Genomic DNA, 27,640 nt, shown 5'->3' on the forward strand with positions numbered 1-27,640 from the left:
TAAACTCTTCCTTTCACAGAGATTCAATCGCCTTCTGTTCTTTCTCTGCACCTTTCCACTGGTAGTGACATCAGGAAGTAACTCTTTATGCTGGAGTGATTTTTTCAGGACATAGGACCTCTAAATCTTTCTTCCCATTGCTTTTAAAATCACATTCAGAGTTTAAATTAACACATTTAATATCTAGGTATAGCTGAAAAGTGCTCTGGAAGACAGGACAGACAGAAGCAAAGCTCCTTCTACAGCTGTGAGGTGGCTGTGGCAGTGTTTGAGTGCTGGACAGGGAGCAGAAAATATCCAGGGAGCTGTAAGAAGCTGTGGAACTGAGCTAACCCCTGACAAGGACAAAAGCCTTTTATCCCTCTCATTGCTTAGTGCTGATCTTGCTGAGGATGCACAGGTCAGGAAGAGAGGAGGTGCCCAAGTTTCTGCTCCAACACTGTTCACTCTCTTGGAAGGCTGGATGCCTTTGCAGAGCAACAGACCCATTCCTTTTATGAATTCTCAGATAGGAGTTTTTCATCTTTGATTATGTAGTGAAACTGAACTTGGAAATGAGGGAAATGTGATTGCAAAACTGTGGATACTGTTGTCTTTATTGAGTTCAGCACTGCTTGCAGCTGAGCTGCAAGCTCAGCAGATCTGAGTTGCCTTATACAAGTTTTTTTTTTTTGCACACCTTTTTTTTTTTTTCTTAGCTAATAAAACACCCTGAATGGGGCAGTTAGAATAAGGGTAAAGGTAAATGGAGCTTGCTGGCAGACATTTAATGAGTCAGGGAGGAGTAGGCCAGACAGAACACACCTGATCAGTATGGTCTTACCAGCATGGGTGAGGGCAGCATCCCATTTTGTCAGCATGAATAGAACCCTGGAGCTGGAAGGTTAAAAATGTACCTGCCAGTCTCAAACTGCCCTTCTTTTGTAAGGGGCTAAAAATGTGCAGATGCTAGGGTGGAGAAATTAGAGTCCATCTGTGCTGCTCTCAGCAGCAGTTAGGGAATTGAAAGAGCAGCTGAAGATGTTTCCAAAGCAAGAAAGGGATCTCTGAATGTCTGTTTGCACATAAATGGACACAGCATGTGGTGGACTGAAGCAGACTGTTCAGATCAACTCTAAATTATTTGTGCAGGCTGCTGCTGTGAGCCAGAGGAAGACAAGACTTGCAGCTATAACTTGAAGAAGCTGCTACCATAAATACAGCTGCAAGCACCTTGAGGTTTCTATAATCTATTTGGTTTTATTTATTAACTCAATGTTTTGCACAAACATTTAATACTCTTGCATCATGTAGGGCTGTGTGTTTACTGTGTGAGTAATTGTGCACCTTGTTTTAGTTCTCTTGGTTTCTGAGAAGAGTCTGAAGAGGTTATTTCAGGACAGGATAAGAGTACATCCATAAGAAATTGAGGGGGACTGGCAGTCCACAGAGGTGTTAGGTTGTACTTTTTTAACTGTTATTGTGTCTGTGTTTTACCTCTGTACATGGGCTTATAAAGTTTCTGGACATTCCTTTGATAAATTTAGGATGGAGAGAAGCTAGTCTAGCTTAAAGCTCTAGAAAAGACTTATGCCCATTTTTAGCATTAATTTGGTTTTTTCCATGCCTAGAAACTCAAGTATGTCATTTAGGAAAACTGTTAAGTCTTACTATAAAAGCAGCAATCTGATCCTAGTTTGATTAATCTTCTCTTTACTGGGTTTCTTCCTAAAACTGTGAGATTACTGCCTTGGTGCATGGAAAAGCATTGTAGCTCTTCCTATATTACAAAACCATCATGACACATAAATTGTACAGCAAGGCTAATCCAAATGCCCTTGAAGCTGGTTGGAATGTTTACCTTTGCTTCAACAGGCCTTTCTGTTTAGGGTGTTGTGATTTGGCTCAGACCCCTTCAAAAGCAAAAACCACAAGATGTTCCAAAGGTAAGGTATTGGTGCTGTTGACAGACACCTTACCCACCACAGCCTCCCTCTTGTTAGTGTTTCAGATGGGGAGATTGGAGTGAGTAATTAACATGTATGAGCTGTATTTACAAGCTAAAAAACTTTATTGTTTTTTGCCTTAAAGACTGACTGCCATGCTCAACAGTGAATGAAACCAGTAAGAAAATGATCCTAGTTTTTGTGACAAATGTAAGGAACTAACTGGGTAAGGTTGTGTGCAATTCTGGCAGTTACCTTATGGTATCTCAGCTAACAAATTCCCTTTCATCCATCACTGATACTCAGCCAGAATGAACTCCTTTGTGATACCTGACACTAGATTGTTATAATGAAACTCTGTAAAGCTGAAATTCAGGCTTGTTCTCATGTATTGCTCAGACACTTCTTGTGTGTTTTGGAGCTCTTTCAAAACAGCCTCATGTTTGTAAGGTTACATAAACCAGCAAGGTTTTGTACAAGTTAGAGGGAGGTGATTTCCTCAGTAGACAGGAAGGCATCTCTGGAGATATGAGGTGGTGTCACTCAAGTGCAAGACACCCTGATCTGTATTTCCCAGTTTTAGAGTGCCTCTCTGGAGAGCAGTGTCCACAGGATGTGCCTTGTGGCACCTCTGTCTGCTGGTGGAAGCTGGTTGCTGCTGAAACCAGCAGGTTTCCTCCAAGGAGTTCTTGCACCTAATGAGCTGGAGAGATGGGTTTGTTCCCCCTCAGGCTCTTTTCTCCCTCTGCCAGCTGTACCCAGTGAAACTGCCTTCCTGTGCAGGCACATTCTCGTGATGCACCAAGCACTCCTTCAGCACGTTGCTGAAATATCCGCTCTGCACCAGTGAATGTGCCAGCATTATTCCCAAAGAGGTATTGGGCAACTGATTTCCAAAGACTTTGGCAGAATCTATAGAAAACTGGAGCTGATATCAGGCTGTGAATGAAGTTTTGCCTGACTCAGTTGTTTCATTTCCCAGCAGAGTCCCAAATGCAAGCTCTCTGCTTTGTGCTGTGTTACTTTGACGAGCTCATACCTGTACCATGGCACAAAGCCATCTCTTGCAAGTTTTACAAAAGAATGTAGCCCCTTGGATGAAGAAATAAAGAACAAGAAAAAAAGAATAATTTGGCAAGTTTCAGTGAGGAATTTTTGTAAGGAAAAACCCTTGGAGGCAGCATAGTTGCCATATATGAGTCATCTGAAACACATAACATGAATTGGGTAGTAAAGTAGTCATCCCCATCTCAGAAAATTAAGTTAATTATTATTTCTAGATGATTAGAAAGAGTAGGGGAGAATGGATAGATGTTTAACAAGTTGACCTTCCAAAGTTCATGGGAGTAATTTCTCAGTACAGGCTGAAGATAAGATCAGAAGCTGTGAGACAAGCATGTCTCCAGAATAAATACAGCACATAAAGAGTTTTAACACAGTCCAACAAATAAGCTGAAACAGACTACTTGTTTTAGCTATTCCCATATATCCTAGGAAATAAATGCTTGTATATTGGAAAATATGCAAATTTTCTGCAGAAACTGCAGTTCTGTAGGAAATTGCACCACCTTGGAGAGATGTGAAACAGAAACAATGATAAAGATGCAGAATATCTGATCACAGGCTGTGCCTATGGAGGCACAGGAGTTGTTGGGGGTTTTGGCAAGAACTGAGTGCTCTGAGGTGCACTCTAGCCCAGTGGTGCTGGAGGGTTTAGCCACTGCAGCAGAAGAGATGCCCATGTACAGAACATGCCTGAACAGAGCTTGGGTGTGTTCCAGGCTGCTCCATGGCTGAGGGGACTGACAGATGTCTCGGCCCAAAACAAACCCACTGAGAGCTTGCAAATGTGAATTCATTCCTGGGGAATCATGTGCTACAACTAAAAATGAATCTGTATTGTAAATAACTACTATAAATCACTTAGTCTTTTGACTTAGAAAGATTAGCACTTTCTAATGAGGGCCTCAGTACTTGTGAGCAGGCACAGAAAGGTGTGACACAGGTTGGTCACCTGTGGCACAGCAGGGAATCTGGATAATTTTTGTCCTAGAGAAGCCCTGTGGCTGAAGCACAGGCCAGGGGATATGTGTTCATTTCTTGACTTTCTTCATTATGGCAATTAATAAGCTGACATTTAATTTCTGTATCTTTAAATGATTAAAAGTATCTGTTTGATAACCAGTCACACCTAGATGTGAGTCAGATGGGACAGACAAACACCCTGTTAAGATTAGAGCTGCTCCTTATATTATATAACTCTCTTATTATTTTGTAAGAGGATTTCTGCTATTACATGTTCATTTGTGTGCCACTTAGTTATTTGATTGGATCTTTTTCTTTTTTGCTACACTTCTGTGTGTTTGAGGTGAATGGTGCAAGCTGAGTGCCCTCTCAGGATGCAGCTCAGTAATGACACTCCAGCTTTTATTGTGTTCCAAGACTAACAGCAGTTTGGTGACAGCTGGGTAAGTTTGTTTACACTTTCCCAAATGTCAGAACAAGGAGAAAGCCATCAAGGCTTTATACTAAATGCACGTCATTTGCAAAATATGAAAGCACTGCAAAGCTGAGTGGGACTCAAAGTCCTCTAGGAAGGCTTTATGGGAAACTAAAAAAAAAAAAAGGCATTTTCTAAAATTGTGTTCTACTGTAATAGTTTGTATTAATAACACATTCAAAGGTGTAACATTTCAGAAAAGATGGAGGTATGTATGGCAAGCTTGCATAGTTCTGTAAATAAGTACAACTTAAATTACTTTCTAAAGTTACTTTATTCTCCTTCTGTCTTGAGATCATTGACTAGTATAATAGTTGACCTCATGGCTGATATTTTTATCCACAGGCTGAACTGATGAGTTGAATGAAGCATCATGTGTACCCAGGTACACCATGGCAGAGCATCAGGAGGGGTTAGCACTGCAGTGTGGGTGGCAGATAGAGAAGCTTTGCTGTCCCAGGCCCAAGAGTCTTGTCTATGTTTCCCAGGCACAACAAGCATAGAGAGTCTTCTAGAAGTCCAGGGCATTACCTTTGTGCTGCTTTATACCCATTGTCCCCATTCCAGGTGAGGGAAAGGTTCATTACACTCCTGCTGGTGCCTGTACTTTGTCTCTTTCAGAGCAACAGCCGCTCCTGAGGCAGCCCTAGGAGAGACTTTGCATAAGCACCCCATGAATGCTTTATTCAGGTGAGAGGATAAGAGCAGATCAAGATCAGGCCAGGGGATGGAGTGCAATGAGAGCTCTTTGAGCTTCTCTACTGTGTTTACCCAAGGGCTCCTCCCTCCTGAGGGACCAGGTGAGAACATGCTTTTTCCCACACACATGCCTTTAGTTATTTTGTTGAGGTTTCTTTGTGAACCAGGAGTATCCAGAAAGTCTCCAAGGTTTGCCACTTTGCTTTTTATCAGGCATGTGGCTGACTGCATTGGTTTGAAGAAAAATCTGTGCAATGCTCCTGTACTGTCCTATTACTTCACACTTTTGCACAATTCCTTTGTGTTTTCTCATGCTCTGGCACAGGTCCAGGCAAGGAACCTCAGCCAGAGTAGGGACAAGCCTGAACTTGAATCTATGGTCAAGAGAAATAGTTCTGGGGAACTGTCAATGCTAACTGGTGGTGAAGTGAATTAAGTGCTAGGAAAGGATGGAGGCCAAACCAGACAGCTGATGGATAAACCTATGGTTCATCTGTGCTTAGATTGCTGGATTACATGCTGCTGCTCTCATCTCAGCATATGAGATGAGCATCTGGAGAAGAAAAGACAGGTTGATACAGGGTATGGAAAAATTTCTGTATTTGGAATAAGTCAGAAGACTGAGAGAAACATAATAGAAATGTGTAAATAGGATGCTGTGGAGAGAGATCAGTTGTGTAATCTCCCTTTAGCACAAGTACTAGAGGCCACATGTGAAATTACTGGGAACCAGATGAAAACAGATGGAAGGAACTAGCAAGAGAACAAACCTCATCAGACTTGGGCCAGCTGGCTCAGCTGCACATACCTGCAGGCAGGGGAAGAGACAAGCATCACACACTTGTCCTGTTCCATCCTGTGGGTGACTGCTCCTGGCCACTGCTGAGGGTGGCACAGGAGGCTGGAGGGACCTTTTGGGTCCTGTCCCAAGGGACAGTGCAGCTCCACTGGGCTCTGGTCACCCAGAGCAACTCGGGCAGCGTTCAGGCATGGTGAGCTGCAGCAGCAGAGACAAGGGCAGAAGTTCCTGTGCACAGCTCTGATATCTGCAGCTATTCTGCAGCTCTGATCTGCAGTTATATCTGCAGTTATTTATTGCTGGCAGCCCTGAACGTTCCCCTTCAGGGTGGCAGGACTATAAAAAAGGGCTGTGGAAAATGCCCTGGCCAGAGCTCCCAGGGGCAGATACCAAAGATAGCCCAGGCTTTGGTCACCTTGGTGCCACATCATTCTGCCCTGGCTGGCACATCTCAGGCTGGGCTGATAAGCAGAGCCACTCAGGTACTTCTCTGCCTTGAGGTAAATGGTCACTTCATGTTACAATCTCCAAGCTCTTTGGCAGAGGTTTTGCCTGATGATTCAAACTTAGCATTTTCACAATCAAAACAAATATTGACCAGGCAAGGATAAACACCAACTCCTTTTCATCTGTGCTTGGACAAGTCCTCTGTGGAAAAAATAAAAAATGCAGCTGGCCTGGCAGGTGCCAAAAATGTGACTGGATTAAAAATAAGTTATTTCTCATGATAAAAAAATTATTGACAAGGGTGTAAGATTTATCTAGAGTCTCTCAACTCTACTCCAGAATGAGCTGCTCGAAAGACAAAAAATAAAGCACACTAAAATAAAACAACAAAAAATGCCACCACAAAAACACCCAAACCAACCAACCAAACAACCAAAAACCCAGCAGAATGGTAACAACAGAACATGAAGTAAACTAATTCAAGCAAAAATACACCTGCAACAGAAATGATAAGTTTTTTGTAGAGTAGCTGAGGATGAGAAACAAGGAAGATCTCTCTAGTGAAATTTCTTCAAAAAACAGAAGTACAACTCATGCAAGATCTTGGAGAAATTGGATTTTAATCTGGTACTAGCTGAGTATATCTATTGACAGATGATTCAGCACTGCACACTTGTTTCACTGACCTATGTTCAGCTTTTTTTGTTCATGTGCAAAAAAAGGAGTGTCTATCAGTTAAATGTGGAATTACATAAATTGCAATGTATTTCTAAACCAAATGCTTTGGGGAATTAGTTACTGAATAGCTTTATTCTTCTGCAGAAATCCTGCCTCTTTCTTACCTGTAAATCCACTGTGCAAAATCTTTTCAGACCTCACAGTAAATATTTTTTATGTTCCTAAGACACAGAAATTACTCCAGAATACATGCATGTATTTCAAAATAGGACATTCTGTTTTACAGGAAGCAACAGCTCATTTCGTGTTCCAGGCACCTTAAACTGGTCTAGAAACAGCTGTCAATTACAGGTGAGAAACCCTGACCTCTGACAGGATTTTGTTACACTTCAATGCATTACTGTTATATTGTGACTAAGTGATAAGGTTGTCTTAGTAGAAGATACTGGCTCATCCAGGTTTATGCAGAATAGTCCCAGGAGACTTTAAATTTCACTCCTGCCAGTCAGTGCTGGAGCTACTGTGAAGGGAAATTGGGGTCTAAGGAAATATGACTCCAATTGACCTTTTAGTGTGCATGAAAGGACTCTTAAGGAAGAAGGACTTGCGTGCAAAAAGCACTTTGAACTTAGACCCAAAGTTATGGCAGAAGGGAAATGTTGCAAGTCAGGAATATCAGATTGGCTAACCTGGATCCGAGCAGTTGTTATCTCTGACAGAATCAGGTGCTTAAGAGGAAGATGAAAATAAACCCTGAGGGTAGGAAGCTGCAGGATAACTCTAGTCCAGTCCTTTTCCAAATCTTCACAGCTAAAAACCATTGGGCTGTGCTGCAGAAAATCTTATTTTTCTTTGACAAAATTGAACATGCTGGCTGGGTACCTGTGGGTGCCCTTAGCTTTATGTGTTTCAAAGTCTTTAAGGAATGCTACAAAATCCTTTATCTTGATTAAATGATTCTAGGTAAAGGAGAAAAAACTAAAGTTGGGTTAAAGAGCTGCAGAATGGCTTAAGCTGTGGCAGAGAAATAAATACAAGAAACTACAAAGGCTTGCTGCAACCCTGTTTATGAAAGTTTGTGTTGTTGAGTTAAACAAGCTCATAGCATCACATGCTCCTTTTCCACCTTTGAATTACTCACTTATATTTGGAAACTACTGTTTTGCCCTAAGGGAAAGTATGTACAGAGAAGATGCTCAGTGCTCACAGTTCAGCTGTACCTACTACTTCCAGTTTTCTTCTCTGTTAGTTATTCCACTCAAGAAGCTATGAACATTAACTTTTGAAGGATATTTTGTGCTTTGGGACTTATGCACACCCCATAGTATTCTACAGCAGTTTATTAAATGAATCAGTAGCTAAATGCCCATGTACAGCAAAAGAACATAACTAAACAATGACTGTATGACTGAATGACTAAAGGCTGTATCTTCAAATGATGCAGCGCTCCAGAACTCATGTAAATATTTTGAATATATTGACATTTAGATAAGAGGAAAATTCCCAACCAGTTTAATGTGTAGTTTAATCTTTGACTAGGTCATGGATGCTGTTTGTTTGACATGAAAGTATGTGTGTTTACTTTTCCCCAAAACATCAATGTTGAGCTCAGGATGGAGCTCCGAGGGCGGAGTACATGAGCTGAGCCTTCCTCTGCCTGTGGCATTTGGGAATGAAGAATCTGCAAAGATCCACTGCTGGAAAACATGCATGGCTCTAGTCCTGAGCCTAAGGACTGCACCTCTTTGCATCCTACTCATTTCTGAAAGGAAGCACTTGTGCTGGGGAGTAGGAAGCACCTAGATTTGGCTATCACCCAGCCATCTGAGGAGGGAAATGGTGATCCTGGCCCATTCTCTGAGGAAATGCCTGCACAGCCACTTGGCACTCTACTACTTCTCTACATGGGCATTTCACATGTAAACTATTCTTGCAAAATATCCACTGTTGGCTTCCAGTGTTCTACTGGAATGTCTCTTTTGGAGTGTGTTTCCGGGACTCTCTTGACCACTGTTCTTGCTCGCTAGGCCTGGACAGGCAGGAGGTGGGGATGTGCCAGGGAGGCAGTGGCACTAGAGCACACACTGAGTGCTGTGCACAGGCCCTCGCTGCAGAGGGGCCCAGGGCATGACTGAATGCAGACAGTAAAGCTCCATAGCCCTCCTGGGCAGTGTGATTGATTGTCACCTCCCCAGGTTTATTTCCTAACAGCTGTTTTTGACACAAAGTGGTGGAAGTGGCTGATGCCCCTGGCCAGTGAAGGGTGGTGAAACTCCTTGGTTTCATCTCATTGCTTTGGGAAGACAACCCTCTTTGAACAGACAGGGAATGATTTCAAGGTAATGAATTGAAAGCAGGGAAAAGCAAAAATCACCATCTTACAATAGTTCCAGCAAAATGTAGGGTTTTGCTTTTTTTACTTTCCTCAAAAAATTTAGCAAGTTACTAAGACAAAACCATTTCAATCATTTATGTGACTGGGGGGTCAATGTCCCTGTGAACAACAAAAGGGTGCAGTGAACCTTTACTTCTCTTCCTTTGGACCCAGCTGCCTAAACAGTGCAAAAAGAGGTATGAACACATAACAGACATGGCCTTGGCAGGGACATGGGAAAGTTGGGAAATGTGGTCTGGGCCAAATCTTTCTTTAGAGGAAGCCATGTGAAAGCACAAACACATGTAGGAAGTCACAAGTTTAACTGAGAGCAGAACTGGGTCTCATACTTCCAGCATTGCCTAAGCTGCTTTTTCTGTCAGACCTAGCAATTGTCTGGGACTTCCCAGCCTTTTTTACCTCTGTCATTCAGCAGAGCAAGTCACATTTCTTAGACATCCAACTGCTCTCTGAAGTGGTATGGCCACAACTTGCTGCTTCTGACTGGGGGCTGCCACAACATTTACAAGGAACATCTTGCTGATGTGGTCTGGGTTGTGGTGTTGGTGACAAATGTAGGTTTTCTTAGCTGAAGCAAAAAGAAACCAGGTAAACTGTCACAGTATTAATGTCAAACTATCTATTATCATTACAAATGTGGGTCCTAGTTTTGGTATCTAAGCTAACATATAACTCTAAGTGTAAGCTTTTCTGGGTGATAAAGGTGGAGATGATTTAGGCAGCAACAAAGTGCAGTGTTCTGCACAGAGACCATATGGAACCAAGATACTTGATCAGATTTTCCAACTCTTGATTTTGTATTTTGTCTTAGATTAAATGATATGTATTTAATCTAATGTATTTTGTCTTGGATTAAATGATGTGCATTAATGTGTGAGTGAATGGAACACTTAATATTCTCTTAGGCAGAAAACATGCAGAATTTTAGATTTCTGTTTTACCATAATTGAGAGAAACACCAAAGCATCAAAGCACTACAGTGGCCCATGGAGGATCACACTGGGAGTGTTCCTCTCATTATGGAAAACCAACAGAACATGAAGTTCTAGTGAGTGAAACAATGTAGTTTGTCAGGATAATTTAGCAGTCTGGTACACCTTAAGGCTGGCTAGAGGGAAGGGTGGATGCTGGAGAGGTGCTGTAGGAAAGGTTTTGCCATGAGCTGTCAGCAATGAATTCTGACACCAGAGCTTGAGCTCCCTCAAATCAGGAGACAGCAGAATCAGGGCTACCTGACAGGTTTCATAAGTAGGAGATGGACAGGTAAAACTTACATAACCTGAGGTGAAAAGTCAATAAGTAACAAGGAAATTTCTTTCTAAGGACATAGGCATTGGTTCAGGTGCAGAGTATTCCCCAGTACAATGTTATGGCTTTGTCCTTAAATGTGTGCACCACCAAAATGGCTTTGTCAGTTCAGGAAAAAAATAGAAGTGAATTGCATGAGTTTGTAGGTCAAGGGCTGGCTGCAAGGCCAACTACAGATTGCTCAATTACTTCTTCTGGAAAGTTTATCCAAAGTGTTGGGCTGAATCATTTGTTTGAGGTCAAGGTATACAAGGAGAAACAGTTACTTTGATATATGTCTATTCTGTGTGATGTGTTTCTTGGGATATCAAGATAGGGATATCAAAAGGGATGTCAAAGGGATATCAGAAAAGAAGCCCCCAAATTGCTATGTTCAATGATCTTATTGTACCAGCAAATAAAGGGCAGTGAGTTATTGTACATGAGCATTTTCCTGTAAAGAACTGTACTGTGCACAAAACTAGGGTAGAGCTTGGTTTTGGAAAGCCATCCTGGCTTTATTTGCAAAGGTAATAAAGATTCTAGTTTTATAAATTCTAGTAGGAAATGGATAGGATCTCTTATTTTTTACAGAGAGAACAACTTTATTTCTGCAGATTTGCACACACAAGAAGTATTCCTTATTTTCCTTAGTACAAAGCCAGCCAAAGCATCATATATGGTTTTGTCTTGTATCTATGGTAGCAGCAAGTATGGGCTTGAACATCTTTGTTCTACAATGTTTGACATGCAACACTGCAATATATTGAAGACAGATTTGAAAAACCTAGTAACAGGGCAATCTTAAATCACCTAAGCAAACAAATGCCTTATTTTCTCTGAAAGCTTAATTTTTCCATGGCTGACATGGACACATTGGTTACATGCCAATAAATATCTGAATAATGCATATAAAAGCCTTTGCTGTCAAAAAATCAGTATGAGTTATTTAAGAGCTCTGTGCAAATGCTACCTTGGATAAAGGCCCAGGAAACTGGAAAGAGTCCTTACCCCTCTCCCCCCACCTTCTTCAGTCTGACAGCATTTACTGAGTCAGATTTGTTAAAGCATTGACTGGTAATTAAACTTTGAGTGAAACAATTGCCTCACATTTATTGAAACAACTTATTCTGGTGGAATTAAACCAGAGTTTTATATTAAGTATTCTGCTCTGATGGGAGTCATGAGAGCAGAGAAATCCTTCTCAAGAACTGCTTTTATCTTTTAGATCACATGAATGAAAGCATGCACTTTAACTGTGTATCAGCAGTCCTATTTCCTGGAAATTGTGATTTCCAAACAGATGGCCTCAGAGATAAACATGTGCTTCATTTACTACTTGAACTGAACACTTTGGGATAAAGGTATTTAATTTGTGAAGGGCATTTTAAATTTAGCAAGTCAGATCAATTATTCCCTGAATTGAGTAAGATACCTTGGATGAAACCCCTGGTAGGTTCTGAGTTTTATGCAAGCAGTTTGACTCATTTTACTGCTACTGTGCAAAAGGCTTATAACACTTTATCTCGCTGAAGAAAAAGAAACACAAACTGACATCAATCTTTTCAGACCCACTATATATCTGTGTTGTCCTGAGGGTTAAAAATGGAAAATTTGTTCAGTGCGGGACTTCTGACAGGCATGGTTCCTGCAATCCTGCTTTTGCTGTAGTCACATTAGTCAGCCGAACATTACTAAGGAAGTTTCTCTACATTCATTCAGGAGCTGGGAAGGGAAATATTCCTGCTGACTCATGCTTATTAGTATTTTCCTTGCTCCACCTCCAGTCCTTTTGGCTCCTCCTCTCCTCCCTTGCTGCTGGTTGCCTACTATATTTAAACAGCTGTCTTAGAGCAGAGAGAGGATTCCAGGCTTGTAGTTTGGTTGGCTCTCCTGACTGTACAATCACTTTCACAAAGATCCCACCTCTCATCAGACCTGCTGCTAAAGGTAAGAAGGCTCCAAATAAGTACAGAGAGCTCTGTCTGCTGTACCCTAACATCAGTTTCTGACTTTCACAGAGGTGTTTTTAGAAAGGTGTTATTACATACCCCAAAGCTGAATTTTTTCCACATAGTTTAATTATGTTTGGGGGATAACTGGCTTGACATGTAAGAGTGATGCTGTAAGGAGAGAACAGCTTCTGAAACTTGTAGGGAAGTACAAAATGTAAAAGCTGTCAAGATCTCTGCTTTTTTAAAAAGAAAGTACCAATTAGTTAAATATTAACCTTGTGAAACAATGAGTTCATTAGGGAATCAAGCTGAAGAAAACTATTGTTGCCTCTTTGTTGGAATTGTTCTTTAAAACTGAGTGTTATGGTACCTTTTTAATCTCCCCCAGTGTTTATACCCCAACTGTATTGCTCTCTTGAACTCTCCCCATGTGCTGTTCAGGCCACACTTGGTGATTCTTACTTTAAATCTCATGGCTGTTACAGGGAGAGCTGTCTACATATGGCTGATGTGACCTGGCTTTTATTTCTCCAAGGATCACAGAGTGTCCTTGTCTTGCTAAATGTGCCTTTGCTTTTTCATTTGCTCACTTAAAACCTGTTTCAGGCTTGCAGCCTGGAACCTGGTGAGAGCCACACTGACCGAGTTTGTGAGTTCCAGTTCCTCTGGACATGAGGCTGTGTCAGGAAGGGATGCAGAGTCTGGCCCAGAGTGAGCTGGGAGCTTTTTCAGCCAGAAACAATTATGTAACATCACACAGACACTGGAATGCTTTGGAAGCAGCAAGAAGCCAAGTTGTGAAACTTGCTGCATTCTCCCAAATGAGGAGAAGGAAAGGGACATTCATTTAAAGTAGGAAGCTCAAAGCAAGAGCCAAACTCAGTGTCACTAAGCTGACTAAGTGTGAGTGCCCAGCAGCCTACACTACATAAAAGGAGGGCGAGAAGAGCACTCTAAGGTTTCTTGCTGTCTCAGGCTTTTTCCTGGTGCTAACTAGTTCAGTTTAGATTGGCAATGAACTTCAATGTCCTGTTGCTTTGCAATGGCCTCTGCAAGAACAGGCTTTCCTCTACACTGTATTAGCTGCTCAGGTTTTGAGGTAATGGAGTCTAAGACTAAAAAAAAAACAAAGAAAAAGTATTTAAGTAATTAAAATAATCCACCTTAACATCTAATGGCAGGAAAGGTGAATGTTTGGCCTGAAACTAAAATGCCTGAGATGCTCTGAGTTTTACCCCCAGAAGTCAAACCTTTAGACCTTTAGCCTACAGGATGGGAATAGCTATAAACAGGTTCAGCACCAGATTCACTTTTTACTTAAAAATAAGAATTAATAACTATGAATTATAGAGATGGTAGCTCTAGGATGTGAAAGAGACTAACCCTAATTTCATCAGACTAGCAATTATGCTCCTCCAGCTATTCAAGTTCAGTTTAATTGCAGAAAATGCTCCTCTTTCTTGTGCCAAGAGGTGCAGACAGGAGGGGGAGGGTGGCAGCAGGGAGTTATCAGTGAGCGGCTGCTGCCTCTGTGCTTTATCAGGGTGGAGAGGGATGGCACGGTGCAGTGGCCAGGAGCCAAGGCAACCTTCCTCTAAATAAACAGCACTGCCAGCCTGTCTTCTCCTGGCTTGTGCCTTTTTTGTCCCCTTCAGGCTCCCCCAGAACGTGCTGGCAGCCAGCAGCGTGACGCTGTGCTCACGCCTTGCAAACAGCCTGGCAGCTGCTCCTCTGTGTGTGCCCCTGCTGCTGCTGCTGCCCTGCAACTGCTGCCACGAGCTCTGCTGGGCTGGTCAGAGTCCTTGCTGCCAGCAAAAATCCCACGGATGGGCGTGCAGCCTTCCCAGGCGTGCTGCTGCAGGGAGCTGTGGAGCAGAAAGCTGGAAGATTGCTTCCAGAGATCTTGATTGCCTCTTCCAGGCTCCCAGGAGTTTCACAGAAATATGATGTGTACTCTGTGTTAGGAAAACTTAACAAGAACTTCTCTTCTTGTGTAATACAGTGATGGAGAGGGGTTATTTGTTATCATGGAGAGGAAACTTCTGCTGACCTGCAGCTGGATGCTGCAGTTTGCTGGTTTGAGGGGGACACCTGACTGGTGACACCAGTGTCCTGTTCCTTTGGTGTCTCTGGCAGTCCCAGCTGCTGGTGCTGAATTCTACTAATTGCAGCTCTGGAGCTTTGTGGGAAGGAATTATTTGGGGGCAAACTTAAACCACAGTCTGCTGAAGGTGGTGCAGGTTTTGGTTAATGTGGCAGAACCTACCCAAAAGGCTGGGGAGATCCTTGGGTGGCTGGGCTGTGCTCCCACAGCATCCAGGCCTTAAGGGGAGTTCATCTTCTGTATGAATACAACTACCTTTGAGTCTCAATTAAATTGGGAACATAGGTTTCGTTGGGATCCGGCTCTCTTCAAAGCTTGATGCTTCAAATTACTTAAATTAGAAAGCACATCTATAATGTCTTTTAAATGGTTCATGCCCTGTCAGGCAAAATGCATAAGTCTTAGATTAATGCTCAGTTAAGTGGTAACAGGCAACCAGTAAGTGTCCCTAAACTGTGATCCAAAAATTTGGCCAAAGCTGCTAGTTTTGAATTCCTTTTATGTGATGAACCCAGTTATCTTGGAAGGGAGCTGCTGAGCCCAGCCATGGCTGTACACTGGTGTGCATGAGAACTGTCACATCCCTGCAAGCAAATGCACTCACAGCATTCCTGCTAAGCCTGGAATCTGTGAATTGTAGACTCACTGGGGCTTTCCTGGCTGCCCAGTCAGTCACCAGTGTGCTGGAGCTGCTGTGAGGTAAATGTCAGCCCCAAAAAGGGGCATTACACTGCAGAAAGACATTTGCTGCAATACCTGTGTCAAAGGCAGTGATGTGCCAGGCCTTATGGAAGTGTCTGGTGCACTTGCCAAAGATCTCTCTGCACTTGGAAAGGGTATGGACAGTGTGCCCTACTGGACAAAGTCATGCCATTCCATGGATTTTGCTTAGCTTTCCAAAATACCAATAAGGATTTTATAAAAGAAAATAATTTTTGTAGAATAATTTAAAAGCTTATGCTAAAGATCAGAAATCTCATGTTTACTGTGGCTAAAATAACTTCTCTAGGTTAGTGACAGTGGAGTTGAATTCCATGGAAAACTAAAGTCATTGTTAGATGTGGTAGGATTCCTGCAGGAGTGGCAGAAACATTCACTGGTCACTAATGTTTACATAATGATTAGATTAGTTTTGTAGATTCCACTCTAATGACACCTTAGTCTCCAAGACAATTATGATGCATATTTTGTTCAAAGACTTGTTATTTACTTGTTCACTCCTAGAACCCTCCATTTGCTGGAAAATTGAGAAAGGAGGTTCCAGAACTAAACTAGCACTTCTCAGAAAACCCTATAGTGATAGAAGGGTACCTATTTGAAAATACAGCCAGGAGATTTCCAGCCTTTGGGCAGAAGTCTTGAGTCAGGTTTACTTCACTTATCAGTAAATGCACAAGTTGCTTAAAAAAGTGTTTGTGATAATGAAACCATTTTCTACAGAGTATGGTCAGAAGTGAAGTTTTTATTACCATGCTGCAACACTGCATTTAGTGTACTCAGAGGGTTGCTGAAATTGCCAGCTGTCCTGGAGTAACTGGAATTCATGTCTGAAAAAGAAAGATAACTGTTCTGTCCCCCTTTTGTGGTGCATAATCAGAGAATCATCCTTTGATTTTGGGCCAGGAGGAGAAAAAGATAAGGAGGTCTGTCCTGAGTGAGAAGTGTAATGTGACAGTCTGCAATGCAAGGGTAAGAATACTTTAGATTAGCCTCAGTTTGGGGGCTGGAGAAAATCTTGTGGGGTTTTTCTTGTTTGTTTGCTTGTGGTTTTTGTCAAAAATTGAAAATAATTCAAAACATATTGTTTCAGCAGGTAGATTCCAGAGCATAAATGCTTCCAGATGGGAAGATGTGCCCATTAGTGACCAGACCCTCAAACAGGAGTGGGCTCAAGACAATTCCTGTTGTGATCATAGGTAAGCCTTCTCCTGCCAGCCCTGCTGGGTTCTCTTGTGCTGTTGTTGCTTTGGACTTGCTATCTTTAATTCTGTTCCACTTCCACATGTTCTCATTCAAACCAGAAATGCCTGACTGCTGTTTCTGCATCCTTTCCCAGACAGCCAGACTTCCTATAATACTAAGAGGCCTCTCAGAGTTGTGAGAAGTAAGGAACAAGATACTTTACAAATTAAAGCACATACCTATTTTAATGGTGAAATTGGTAACCTTTTCAGCATCAGTTCAACTCAGCCTGCTTTTTCTCTGTTGGATATTTAGAAAGATTTGAAACCTTTTCAGCAGAGATAGGTAATCAGGGATTATCTGTAGTGCTTGAATTGAAGGTAGGTTTGTGTGAGCTTTTCCACCATTATGTCTGTTGAGAAAGTACTCCAGATGCTGTTAAGGTTTCTTGAATTTTTCACAGACTCCTTTTAAAACATGAGTGAGCTACACTGATTTTGTACAGATTTAATAGACTGATAAAATGCAGTTTTAAAACCAGTTTAAAACCAGTTAAAAAAAACAAACAGGTTATATAGTAACTGTCTTCAACTAACTTCAAGAGGGAACTTGCAGTGTGAGGTGATTCTTGAGCACAGTAATGATGTCAGAGCCTTCCCCCTGACCAACCATGAGCTGTGAGGTGCTGGACCTTGCTCATCTGAGCATGTGTTCCATGCCTTGCAGAGCTGGCTTCCCTCCTTCTCTGGCATTGAATTCAAAGCACCCCAGGGAGCTGCTCCAAAGTCAGAGCACTGCATCAATCACCCCTAATCCTTGCTAACAGCAACTTTGACAAGGATACTACTGCCAGCAAGTTCTTATCTGAGAGTGACTTTGTGCTGCTCACTTGTACAAGTCTGCAGGTGGGAAGGAGAATATTTTGGTACCTCCCTAATGCACCTGTGCAGGGAGCCAGGGTGGAGATGCCCCTAAAACCTCAGAAGCAGCCCAGTGAGGAGCTGCACTCTGAGGAGACTGTTGGATTGAAGCAGCCCAGATGTTTCACTGCAGCTGGACAGCACTGCCTGAAGGCTCCAGCTACTTCCCCAGGCCCTGCTCCAGGAAGGCAGTGTGCTGCCTCAGCTGTGCTGGCAGCCTCATGGAAGCAGTTGCATTTTAAAGTATCTTGAGCCCCAGATGTTCTTGTGATCATCCATATCAAACTTAGACATGGTTCAGAATAAATCCTCTGAGTGTTGTTACTGAGTATTGAGTACTCAGGTGGTGAAGTTTGGCTTAGGTACCTCCTTGTACTTCCTAAAGCAAAGTAGTGACCTGAAATTTGTTATATTTTACTATAGCTGCAGTTTAGTTTGTTTTTAGTGTCTGTTGCTGTTGGTTTTGGCTAACTTTCCTGCAAGTGGAATATTCCAAATGCTGACCTGCAGCTGCTGGTTTGTGTCAGCACAGCAGCCTTTGTCCCCAGCTGTGACATGGACTGCCCTTCACATAGCTCACTGCTGGCTTTACAGCCATGACCTCACTTTTTTGGAATCCTCACGGATCAGCCTTTGCTCCAGTCACACTTGAGCACTGGCACTGTGTCAAGAGGCTGCTGTCACTTGGGCTCTCCTCCCCTCTTCATCACTGCACTGTTGAGGCTTTTGGTCACCCAGCAGCAGAGCCTGGGCAGCCAGACAGGCTGGCAGTGACACAGACACTGTGAAATATTAAACATGCTGGAGAACAGCCATGTGCAAACTTTCCAGGCCACTCTCACTGGGCTTTGCAGTCACATTGATCTAGTTTTTCTGCTGGCTGTTGGGTGGTCAGCAAAGGAGTTCAGCCATCCAGCAACCTGTTCAGTGCTGTGTTCTGAGGGCTTGTCTTGGCATGGCAGAGAGACTTTCCTTAATGCACTGCAGTACCACAGTAGGGCTGCTTCCCATTTAAAAGTGTCCTCAAGACCCCATATTTTCAAATATCCCTGAAAAGATGGAATTTCCTGCTGAGAACAACTGGTACCCCTTCTCTTCAATAGTCACCATCTTTTCTGGATCTTATATCCTGTGCACAGTGAACTACTCTGCACTGGTGTGAAATGTGCTTCCAGGAGAGCTGAGGCCCCTGGTGAGCCCATGATCAGCTTCTAAACCCCTAATTTTAGATAAATAACTCCATTCATCACCATGCTAGAGACTTCAAGCTTCAGGCAAGGGCAGCCTCTGACTTATTTAACCCTGTGTCTTTTCAGCAAGTCCTAAGGACCTTGCAATGCAAATAGGAGCAAGTGAGTTGAAGGGTAAAACATCTTCCCCAACTCCATCCACTAAGTGCATGCTGGAACAGGAAATCCCCTGTGTCAATTGCAGTGTCATATCTGTTGGATTGGCCTGCATCTTCTCAAAGAACTGCTTTATCTCCAGAAGTATAAACTCTTCTCAATTGTCTTTTTCAGGGAATGGACCTTCAGGAATCTGTCTCTCATATTTGCTGTCAGGTTACACCCCTTACTTCAAAAGACACTCTCTTCATCCTCATCCTATTCTTCAGAGAAAACTAGAAGAGGCACCAGAAGTCTCTGTTTTGGACCAGGTGTGTGTAAAGATAAACTATGACATCCCAGGGGTGTATCATAAGTGATTACTTTGTTTGGATTTTCAAAGTACACAGACAGAATGAGCCTTAAGCAAATTACAAAGCATTTTGCTTTGTAATCCAGACCTCCCTTGTCTGCAATGCCAGCATTGCTGCCAAGATCCTGGAGGCAGCCCTTGGGCAGGAGCAGGTCTGTGTGCCAGTAAATGAGCTGCCCAAGCCCGCTGCTCAGAGATGCTGGAGTGACAAGCAGTCTGCTGCCTGGCACTGCATCCCTGTGAGCATCTGGTCCTTCTCTCTCCAGGACCTGGAGTATCTGTCTGAAGGCTTGGAGGGACGATCCCACAGCCCTGTGGCTCTCCTGTTTGACACCCTGCAGCGGCCAGACACAGACTTTGGTGGCACAGCAGAAACTGTGCTCACCTGGTGGCATGAGCCTGACAGAGCCATCCCCCACCTGGTCCTTGGCAGAAACGCTCCTGGAGGGGCCTGGCATGTAAGTGAATTGGAGCCAGCTGGGGTCTGGGTGTTGTGTAATGGCCAAATGTGCTGACTGGAGAGAGAAAAGCTCCTCTAAAATCCCAGTCAGCTGTGTTACATCTTTATATATAGAGACAAGTGAAAGTTTAGAAGGAAAACAAGCCTTTATATTCCCCATCTCTTGTTCTTTTTGGAGAGCATGGATGGTTTCATCCATTACAGCAGATCAGAGGAAATTACTGATTTCATCATCTGTGCCATATTGAAACATGGAAAAGCTACCTTTCAGTTTTTACATTAAAAAATTAAAGTAATTTTGTTTTGCTTCTTGTTCCAGTCTATAGAGGGCTCTATGGTTACCCTGAGCAGAGGGGAATGGATGGGACTCCCAGATCTCCCTTTCAAAGAATGGTTAAAGCAAAAGAAAAGGTGAGACATCCATGTGTCATCATTTGCAAACATCTGGAGATTTTTAGAGAACCTGGAATGGATTTCTTAAATGTAGCTACCCATCTGTTATGGATGATTTTGGTGAGAGAAAGGACACTCTCCTGCACCCCAAAAACAGTCCATTCTGTATTGAGGGATTCAGATAAAGATCCAGTGCTGCTTGGAATGTGTCCTTCTCCACACCCACTGGGGAGGTGAATCTGTGTGACCATGAGTTCTGAGTAAAGCTTGAAGTCATGGTCACCTGGCTTCTGCTGCTGCCCCTGAGGACAAGTACAATCACTTCTACTGCTGTGCATTCTCTGAGGTGCTGCTTCTCTTTACATGTGTCACAATTAATCTTAAGAAGTCCAAGTGTTAAAAATGGAATGGAAGCAAGATATTAAAGGAAGGCTTAAATAACCAACCATGTTCTTGGGGTTGGAATTAATGCTACAGAAAGCTGCTTCTGTCCAACAGCTTCTGGACCTGACTGTTAGCTCTCTATGTCAGGAATAACTTTGCTGAAGTCAGGGAAACCAGATCAGTCTTCTCTGGTAGTGCCAGGACAGATGGCTCTAGGATGCATTCAGTGCAAGAGGAGACAAATTCCAGTCTCTTACTTAACTGCTGCTTGACCTTTGTTTGTCCTTTATTACAGAGGCCTCAGAAACAATAGAGCCACAGCAGAGGACATTGCTCAATATTACCAACACTATGTGGTGAAGAAAGGACTGCAGAACAATTTCAGATGTGGCACTGTTGTGACCTCTGTGAGGAAAGTGAGTGCAGAGAGCATCTCCAACCACACCCAGAAAGATCTGCAGGAGGATAGTGACTCAATCTGGAGCTGTAATGAAAAAAGTGCAGAGGTCTTTCAGGTGGATGGATTTTTCAAAACTATGGAAGGTGATAAAGAGCCCTTCTCCATCTATGCAGAGAATGTGGTCCTGGCTACAGGAACATATGACAATCCTACCTGGCTTGGGGTCAAGGGAGAAAACCTTTCCTATGTCCACCACCAGCTGTCTGCCCTGGAAGAAGCAGTGAAGAATAACAGTGTTGGCATCATGACAGATCCAGTCTTGATTGTAGGTGCTGGTCTGACAGCTGCTGATGCCATTCTCTTTGCTCACCATTGCAATATTCCAGTAATCCACGTTTTTCGGAGGCGAGTCACTGATCCTGGCCTTATTTTTAACCAGCTCCCCAAAACAATGTACCCTGAATACCACAAGGTCCACCAGATGATGAAAGAACAGACAGCTGCCTGTGCTGGGCCCTATGAGCACTACATCAGCCTCCCTGAACATCACGTGCTCTCCTTTGGCAAGGACAAGAAATGCATCTTTCAAGACAAGAACGGCTGTCAGAAAGCTTATAAAATTTCCATGGCTCTTGTTCTAACTGGCTCAAACCCCAACCTCTCCTTTCTGCCCAATAATGGCACTGACTTGGCCCTGGACAGTGAGCAGCCAGTCAACCCAAAGAGGAATCCCATAGATGTTGATCCCTTCACCTATGAATGCACTCAGGAGAAAGGGCTCTATGCCCTGGGGCCCCTGGCAGGAGATAACTTTGTGCGCTTTGTGCAGGGAGGGGCTCTGGCTGTTGCCAGCTCTCTGCTAAAGAAAGCCAACAAAAATCCCCCCTAACAAAAAACCTCAAGCCTGTTCTACCTCTGCTAGGGTGGGTTAGTGCTCCTTCCATCAAATCATCTGATCTGTGTGTCCTCAGTTCTAAAGGCCATTCCTGGTATTCTTCAAGGTTATATGGAGAGTTAGAAGGTTCCTGCTGAGTTATTTGAGAAGATTAAGTGACCAAATACAGGGTGGGTCCCACACACAGCAGTATTTTCAGTTCCTGGGAATTCAGCTCCTTTTCTGCATACCTGTGCATGGTTACTGGGACTGAGGCTTGTGCCTGGAAAAGCAAGGGCAAGACAGGAATTGCTCTTCTATCTAAAACCCTCCAGGTGACCGAAAATTGGATTGAGGAATCAATGTTAATTATTTTCAGATAGGAGGCCCACAACACTGTGTCTGTTGGTGTCTTACAGTGTTTTATCATGAAGCAAAGTAAACTGACCTGGTTTTATGTACTCCTGTGGTTTGGCTGTATGTCCTTGCTAGGCCAGAAATCCCTGCCAGGTGCTGCAGGTGCCTCTTTGGCACATGGGGAGTACTCTGCCAGTAAAAACTGACATACAAACACTCAAAACTGGATTGTCTCACTGACACCAGCAACAAGGAATATGTGATTCTTTTTAAAAATCCAGAGATTCCTGTGATGGGTTCTTCTCCTTCCTGAGAAGAAATGGTACTGATTTGCAAATACTTGGTTTGCCATCTTGCAGCTTCCTGCTTTCTAAATCCTAAACCTGTGGTAGCCAAATTCCTGGCAGCTGCTGTAGAGACAGGCAGAACTGAAGGGGAGCTACAGCTCCATCTTGGAATGCCCATGAGCTGTATGGGGCTCCTGCTGCATAGAGGACTCTGGAAAGGTGCAATATGTTATATACGGGGTGAATTACTAATGTATTATGTTTTTTAAAAAATAATATTATTTGTATAAGAGGGGAAATGGCACAGTCACTTTTTGGTAGCTTTATGCTATATATATATATATAAAACTTTTTATACTGTTTTTCTGAAAGATTTTTATTGGCAGAATATTTTGTTACAGTCTTTCAGTCTGTTCTGAATCAGCTGGGGTGGATGGCAATGATGCCATCTATGTTGTAAGCAGCATTCTCAACAGACCCACAGGGCTTTCATACCTCTCACAGGAAAAATTCCAGTCATAGCTAATTTAATTTGGTGTGAAAACAGACTCTGCTCCCTGTGCTGCACTGAAACTCACTGACAGAAAAAGGCCCTGAAAAACTGACTGGGACAAGAAATCTGTAAATGAATTGGCCTGGAGTTGAGATGTGAGAGGGGCTTGTCTGTGAATTACTGTATCACTTGAATCATTTTTCTGACTGACTACTCTTGTATGAAACTCTCCAATAAAGTGATTTCAGACTTACCTTGTATGTGTTTTAACTCTGAATCTGACCCAGAGAAGACCTAATAAACTGTTCATCACCATCATCTTCCTGGTGAGTACCAGGGCATGGTTTGTGCCTGCTAAATCCTTCATCCCTCTGTTCCCTAGGAGGACCCTACTGTGAGTTTTCTCTCTATTTACCTTTGTCTTTCCAGTAGGATGAAGAACCCTTGTGAGGTGCTGTGCCTGCCTCTTGTGAGGCTAAGAGTGCTAAACCAGGTTATTTGCCAGGCTTGTTCTTGCCTGGGGGATCTTAGATCTCTTTCCTGTTCACCTGCTCTCTCCTCCTGTCTGCAAAATAACCCCAGATCACAGCCTAGACCAGTAAGTCAGCTAAGACTAAGACAGTTTAGATCAGAAGGGACATTTGAAGGTGTCTGGTCCAAGCCCACTCAAGTTAGAAGTTGCTCAGTTAGACCTGGTTGCTCAGTGCCTTGCTGGGGAAAGCTTTGACTATTTCCAGGACACAGATTGCACTATCAACATTTGATTGCCCTGTTGAACATTTTTCCACCTTTGTTGTCCAGAATTGTCCCTATGGCAGGTAATCTACTGCCTCTAGGTTTGGTGGTTTTGGATTTTTTTCACTGCAGAGCTCTGAGAGGAGTGGTTCAATGTGTTAAAATATCAAATTCACTCTTCTCTGCAGGCTGAGACTGAAGTGCCCTCAATATTTTGTGAACACAGAAGAGTGGAGGGAATGAGTTTCCTGGTCTGTGTCCTTGCTCAGTGGCCAGAGGGGTGGCAATGCCCCCAGGGCTCTCTTTGGCAGCATTTCTCTACATGAGCTGGTACTTTCTCCTGGCTCTGTTATCCTGGAAATGTGGGCATTCCAAAGGAGGAGCTGTGATCTTCTGCAGCCAACCTTTACTAAAAAAAGTTCAGTGATCAATGCTCACCTCTCTGAAAATGCTGGTTTTGGCTACATATTCCTGTCTAGAAAGCAAATGAGGAGGAGAACAAAAGCCAAAGAGCATTAAAAAAAACCAAGGGGCACTGGCATGTGCTGGAAATGAGGTCACAAGATTGGTGTCAAGTGAAATGCTGCCCTTCCCATCGCTGAGATCAAAGTCACAGTGTTCATGCTGATCATTCCTGCATCCCATATTGCATTACACTGAACTAATTTGCCCTGCACAGAGAGCTCCTAACTAGGTCAGCAGCCTGAGCCTTGGTTGGGGGAGCTGAGTGTCTGTTTGAAATCACCTCCTTTCCTGCCCAAGAGGGACAAGCTAATTGCCTGCCCCGTGCAGCACTGGGAAGGGAAGTGTTCTTCCACAATTGATGCTTAGAAAATATCCTACATTCTGCCCCCAAGGGATGTCAAAGTAGAGAATCTCAATAGCAGAATTGGTGGTTTAGTCATCAACTGCAGGTCCTCAGGGCAAGGCTGTGTGCTTCTAATCCAAGCTGTCATTCAGTTCTCTGTATCCAGGGAGGCAACCATGAATTATTGTTCCAAAACAATCAGCTGTGAGAGTCAACAGATACCAGCTTTGTTATGAGTGCAATTCACCCAAGCATTATAACCTTGACCTGCAGCATGTGACAGGACCAGGAATAAAACCAGGCTCCTCCTGGGCCCTCTGCAGAGCCCTGCTCTGCCTGTGCTGGTGGCACAGCTCTGTCAGGGGACACCCTGAATGCTTCCCCCATCTCCAGTGCTGCTGCTCAGGCCAGCCTGGAGCTTTCCCTGGGGAGCCAGCTGGGGGTTTCACATCTGAGGCCACTCTGCCTCTCTCCTGTCCCCTGCCAGTCATTCAGTGTCCCCTCCCTGCTGCCCACTGGGAGCTCCCACTGTGACCACAGTGACCAGAGCAGGTCCCTCAGGGAGCCTCAAGCTCCTGCTCAGCTCTGTTTGGGTTGGGTAGATTGGGTTTTTTTCATGCAGAGCTCTGGCTGCAGGTAAGAAGTGATGCTCATCCTGCCACAACGAGGGCTCCATGTCAGGGACTCATTTTCCCTTCTTCAGCGCTCCTCAGCCTCCTTTAGTCCCCTTTGCATCCTTGCAGAACAAGCTCCTGAGATCTGCTGGTACCTGCCAGGAACAATGGAAAATGATGCCTTCAGAACCCAAATGAAGATTTGAAGTTTACCAAGAAGACAAAAAACAGAATTGTGTTTTTTTGATTTTATTGTGTTTGTGAGTCCCTGTGGTCATGGCTGATGTATTTTAATCACCTGTGGGTGTGGCAGAACTGAGTGTACAAGCCTGAACTCGGGTACATTCATTATGCAATTAAAATACAAAGTTACTGCTTCTGCTTTTTGCCTTGCTTGTGAGATGTCAGAGCACATTCAATGAGAGCTTTTGCTTCTTAAATGAAGGGAAGGGTGGCCCCTATTTAAAAGGAGCCATCTTTTATGTATCACCTAAATTGAAATAATTTCAGTAAAATGATCTTGGGAGCTCGTTTGTTTGTTCAGCCTTCACTTTTTTGGCAGCACTTGTGTCTTTGAGCACAGGACTAAATCCAGCCACATCTTGGCCAGACCACTCTATTTAAAAGGTCTACAGAGCATTAGGATACATTGCAAGGCCAATGATTGCCCAGGTCTTAGCTTTAAAAGGGCCCTTAGGGAGCTGTCAGGCTGTTGCAGATGCAGTGGTTTAAATTAACCTGCTTTATTTGTGAAATACAGATATTTGTGGGCAGGCCAGCAGCCAGCACATCCCTGCTGACTGACAGCTCCTGGGGTCAGGCTAAGCTGCTTGTAACACCTGGGGAGTGGATGCTGTGGGAGAATCCTCTAGCAGAAGAGGTTTCAAGGTGGAGCAAACCCTGGGAAAAATGTCTGACTTCCAGGGCTCTGATGCAAGCCATGAAGGTGGAAGAAAGCTCCTGGCTAGAGAGCAGCTGAGTGGGGAGGAAGAAAAAAGAGCACAAACGTTGTTGCTGTTGTTGGCTGGCTCCTGCCTTCTGCCAGAGCCAGGGAAGCTGCACGGATCCTCTGTCCAGGAAGAGTTTCCTTGTTTCCTTTGGCATTGCTGGGGACAAGCCCTTGGGGCCAGGACAAAACCTGGGCTGTTTGACTGCAGCTCAGAGAGATCCTGAGAGATTCTGCTCTGGCATGAGAAGGAAAACCCCTCATGGGCCGTCTGGCTCTGTATGAATGTGCCCTTCTGCTCCATATGGGCACCCACATGACACAGCTGGGCTTAGGAAGAAGGACATACAAATATATTGATTTACAGGAGCACAGCAGGCAGCCCTCATGAACTTTCTGCAAAGAAAGCAGAATGGGTTTTGTTTTCCAGGCCAATTTTTTCTGGTTGCATTCATTTCTTGGAAGCACTGTCAACAGTTCTGCTTTGTTTTACATCTACACCACAACAAGCTGGAAACAGGGGAAAGGAAGGGAATCCTGAGCCAGGCAGCAACCATGCACAGGCAGCATGGCCCTGCTGCACAGCCAGCATCCCTGCCAGCTGGGAAAACTGCTCTGGAAGGTGACAGGGCTATTTACTTAAGATATCTACACTGCAGGTGAATTTCCATATCTCAGTCTCACTGGAAGTGAAGGAGCTGGGAAATGAGGGCAGGAGTGAGGTTATTAATTGTTGAGGTGGTGTGAGGGTTTTAGGATGAGGTGAGAGATGAGAATTGACTCTAAGTTTTCAGAAGGTTGATTTATTATTTTATTATATGATATGATATTATATGAAAATGATATATTAAAACTATACTAAAGAAAGAGAAAAGAGGCTAGAAAGGAATGATAATAAAAACCCATGATAGCCTTAGGGAGTCTGACACAGCTGGCTGTGATTAGTTATTAATTAAAAACAATTCACATGCTAGATAAACACTTTTCTAAATCACTTTCCAAAAAAAGTAAAACGTGGAGAAGCTGAAGCTTCTCAGCTTCCTAAGAAAAAAAATAATGATGAAAAAATTTTCCATAAAATATAAAAGCAACACAGGAGCCTCCTTTAGGGATGGGGCTGCAGCTGCAGGGCTGTGGTGCCTGGGGCTGGGCTGCTGGGGCACAGCCCTGCTCTCTGTGGGGCACTCTCGGGGCTTTGGCTGCTCAGAGTGACCCTGAGATAAGTTAAAAATCTTTTCCCAGCCTGGTGGTCAAGAAGGAGTCAGAACTCTTCTATTCTCATTCTCAAGGTTGTTTATTGTATCTTGTCTATAAAATTCTTTCTCCTGTCCTGCTGAGGTCTGTTCAGCAGGTCAGTCAGAGGCACTCTGCCTGCCCATGGGGTGGTGTTATCTTTTTATACTAAAAACTACATGTACAATATTTACAATTACCTCCCAATACCTCTCACCTATGTTAGACAGTGAGCTTCTACTTTAAACCAATCTAAAAGTGCCACCATCACAGCAGAAGATGGAGGCCAAGAAGAAGAAGGAGAAAGGCTGGACACTCCCCAATTCCTCCATCTTGCCCCCTGAACC

The 27,640-nt window shown here is 43.5% G+C and overlaps 1 protein-coding gene and 1 long non-coding RNA gene across 7 annotated transcripts; one reads left to right on the forward strand and one right to left on the reverse strand.

Annotated features, from left to right (window-relative positions):
• Positions 1-4,565: 4,565 nt before the first annotated feature.
• Positions 4,566-12,321, reverse strand: LOC139596300 (uncharacterized). Of its 4 annotated transcripts, none has more exons than XR_011681301.1 (4): positions 11,704-12,321; positions 9,843-10,011; positions 5,933-6,571; positions 4,681-5,071 (listed from the first exon to the last, which is right to left on the reverse strand). It is a non-coding gene; the product is annotated as an uncharacterized lncRNA (long non-coding RNA). The 4 variants fall into 4 exon arrangements; XR_011681298.1 differs by having other exon boundaries at positions 4,681-5,081; XR_011681299.1 differs by lacking the exon at positions 5,933-6,571 and having other exon boundaries at positions 4,566-5,071.
• A 245-nt stretch (positions 12,322-12,566) lies between these two features.
• Positions 12,567-23,210, forward strand: OSGIN1 (oxidative stress induced growth inhibitor 1). Of its 3 annotated transcripts, none has more exons than XM_071440451.1 (6): positions 12,567-12,680; positions 16,600-16,705; positions 19,132-19,268; positions 19,576-19,767; positions 20,089-20,180; positions 20,842-23,210. In XM_071440451.1, exons 2-6 carry the CDS (start codon positions 16,621-16,623, stop codon positions 21,833-21,835), a joined length of 1,500 nt encoding a protein of 499 aa, XP_071296552.1. In that variant the 5' UTR covers positions 12,567-12,680; positions 16,600-16,620; the 3' UTR covers positions 21,836-23,210. The 3 variants fall into 3 exon arrangements, with proteins under 3 accessions (XP_071296552.1, XP_071296553.1, XP_071296554.1); XM_071440452.1 differs by having other exon boundaries at positions 12,576-12,680; positions 16,603-16,705; XM_071440453.1 differs by lacking the exon at positions 12,567-12,680 and adding an exon at positions 16,413-16,478.
• Positions 23,211-27,640: the final 4,430 nt, after the last annotated feature.

This window comes from Agelaius tricolor, unplaced genomic scaffold (genome assembly GCF_023055355.1).
Source record: "Agelaius tricolor isolate 1412-34295 unplaced genomic scaffold, bAgeTri1.0.p SCAF_15, whole genome shotgun sequence".
Taxonomy (NCBI): Eukaryota; Metazoa; Chordata; class Aves; order Passeriformes; family Icteridae; genus Agelaius; species Agelaius tricolor.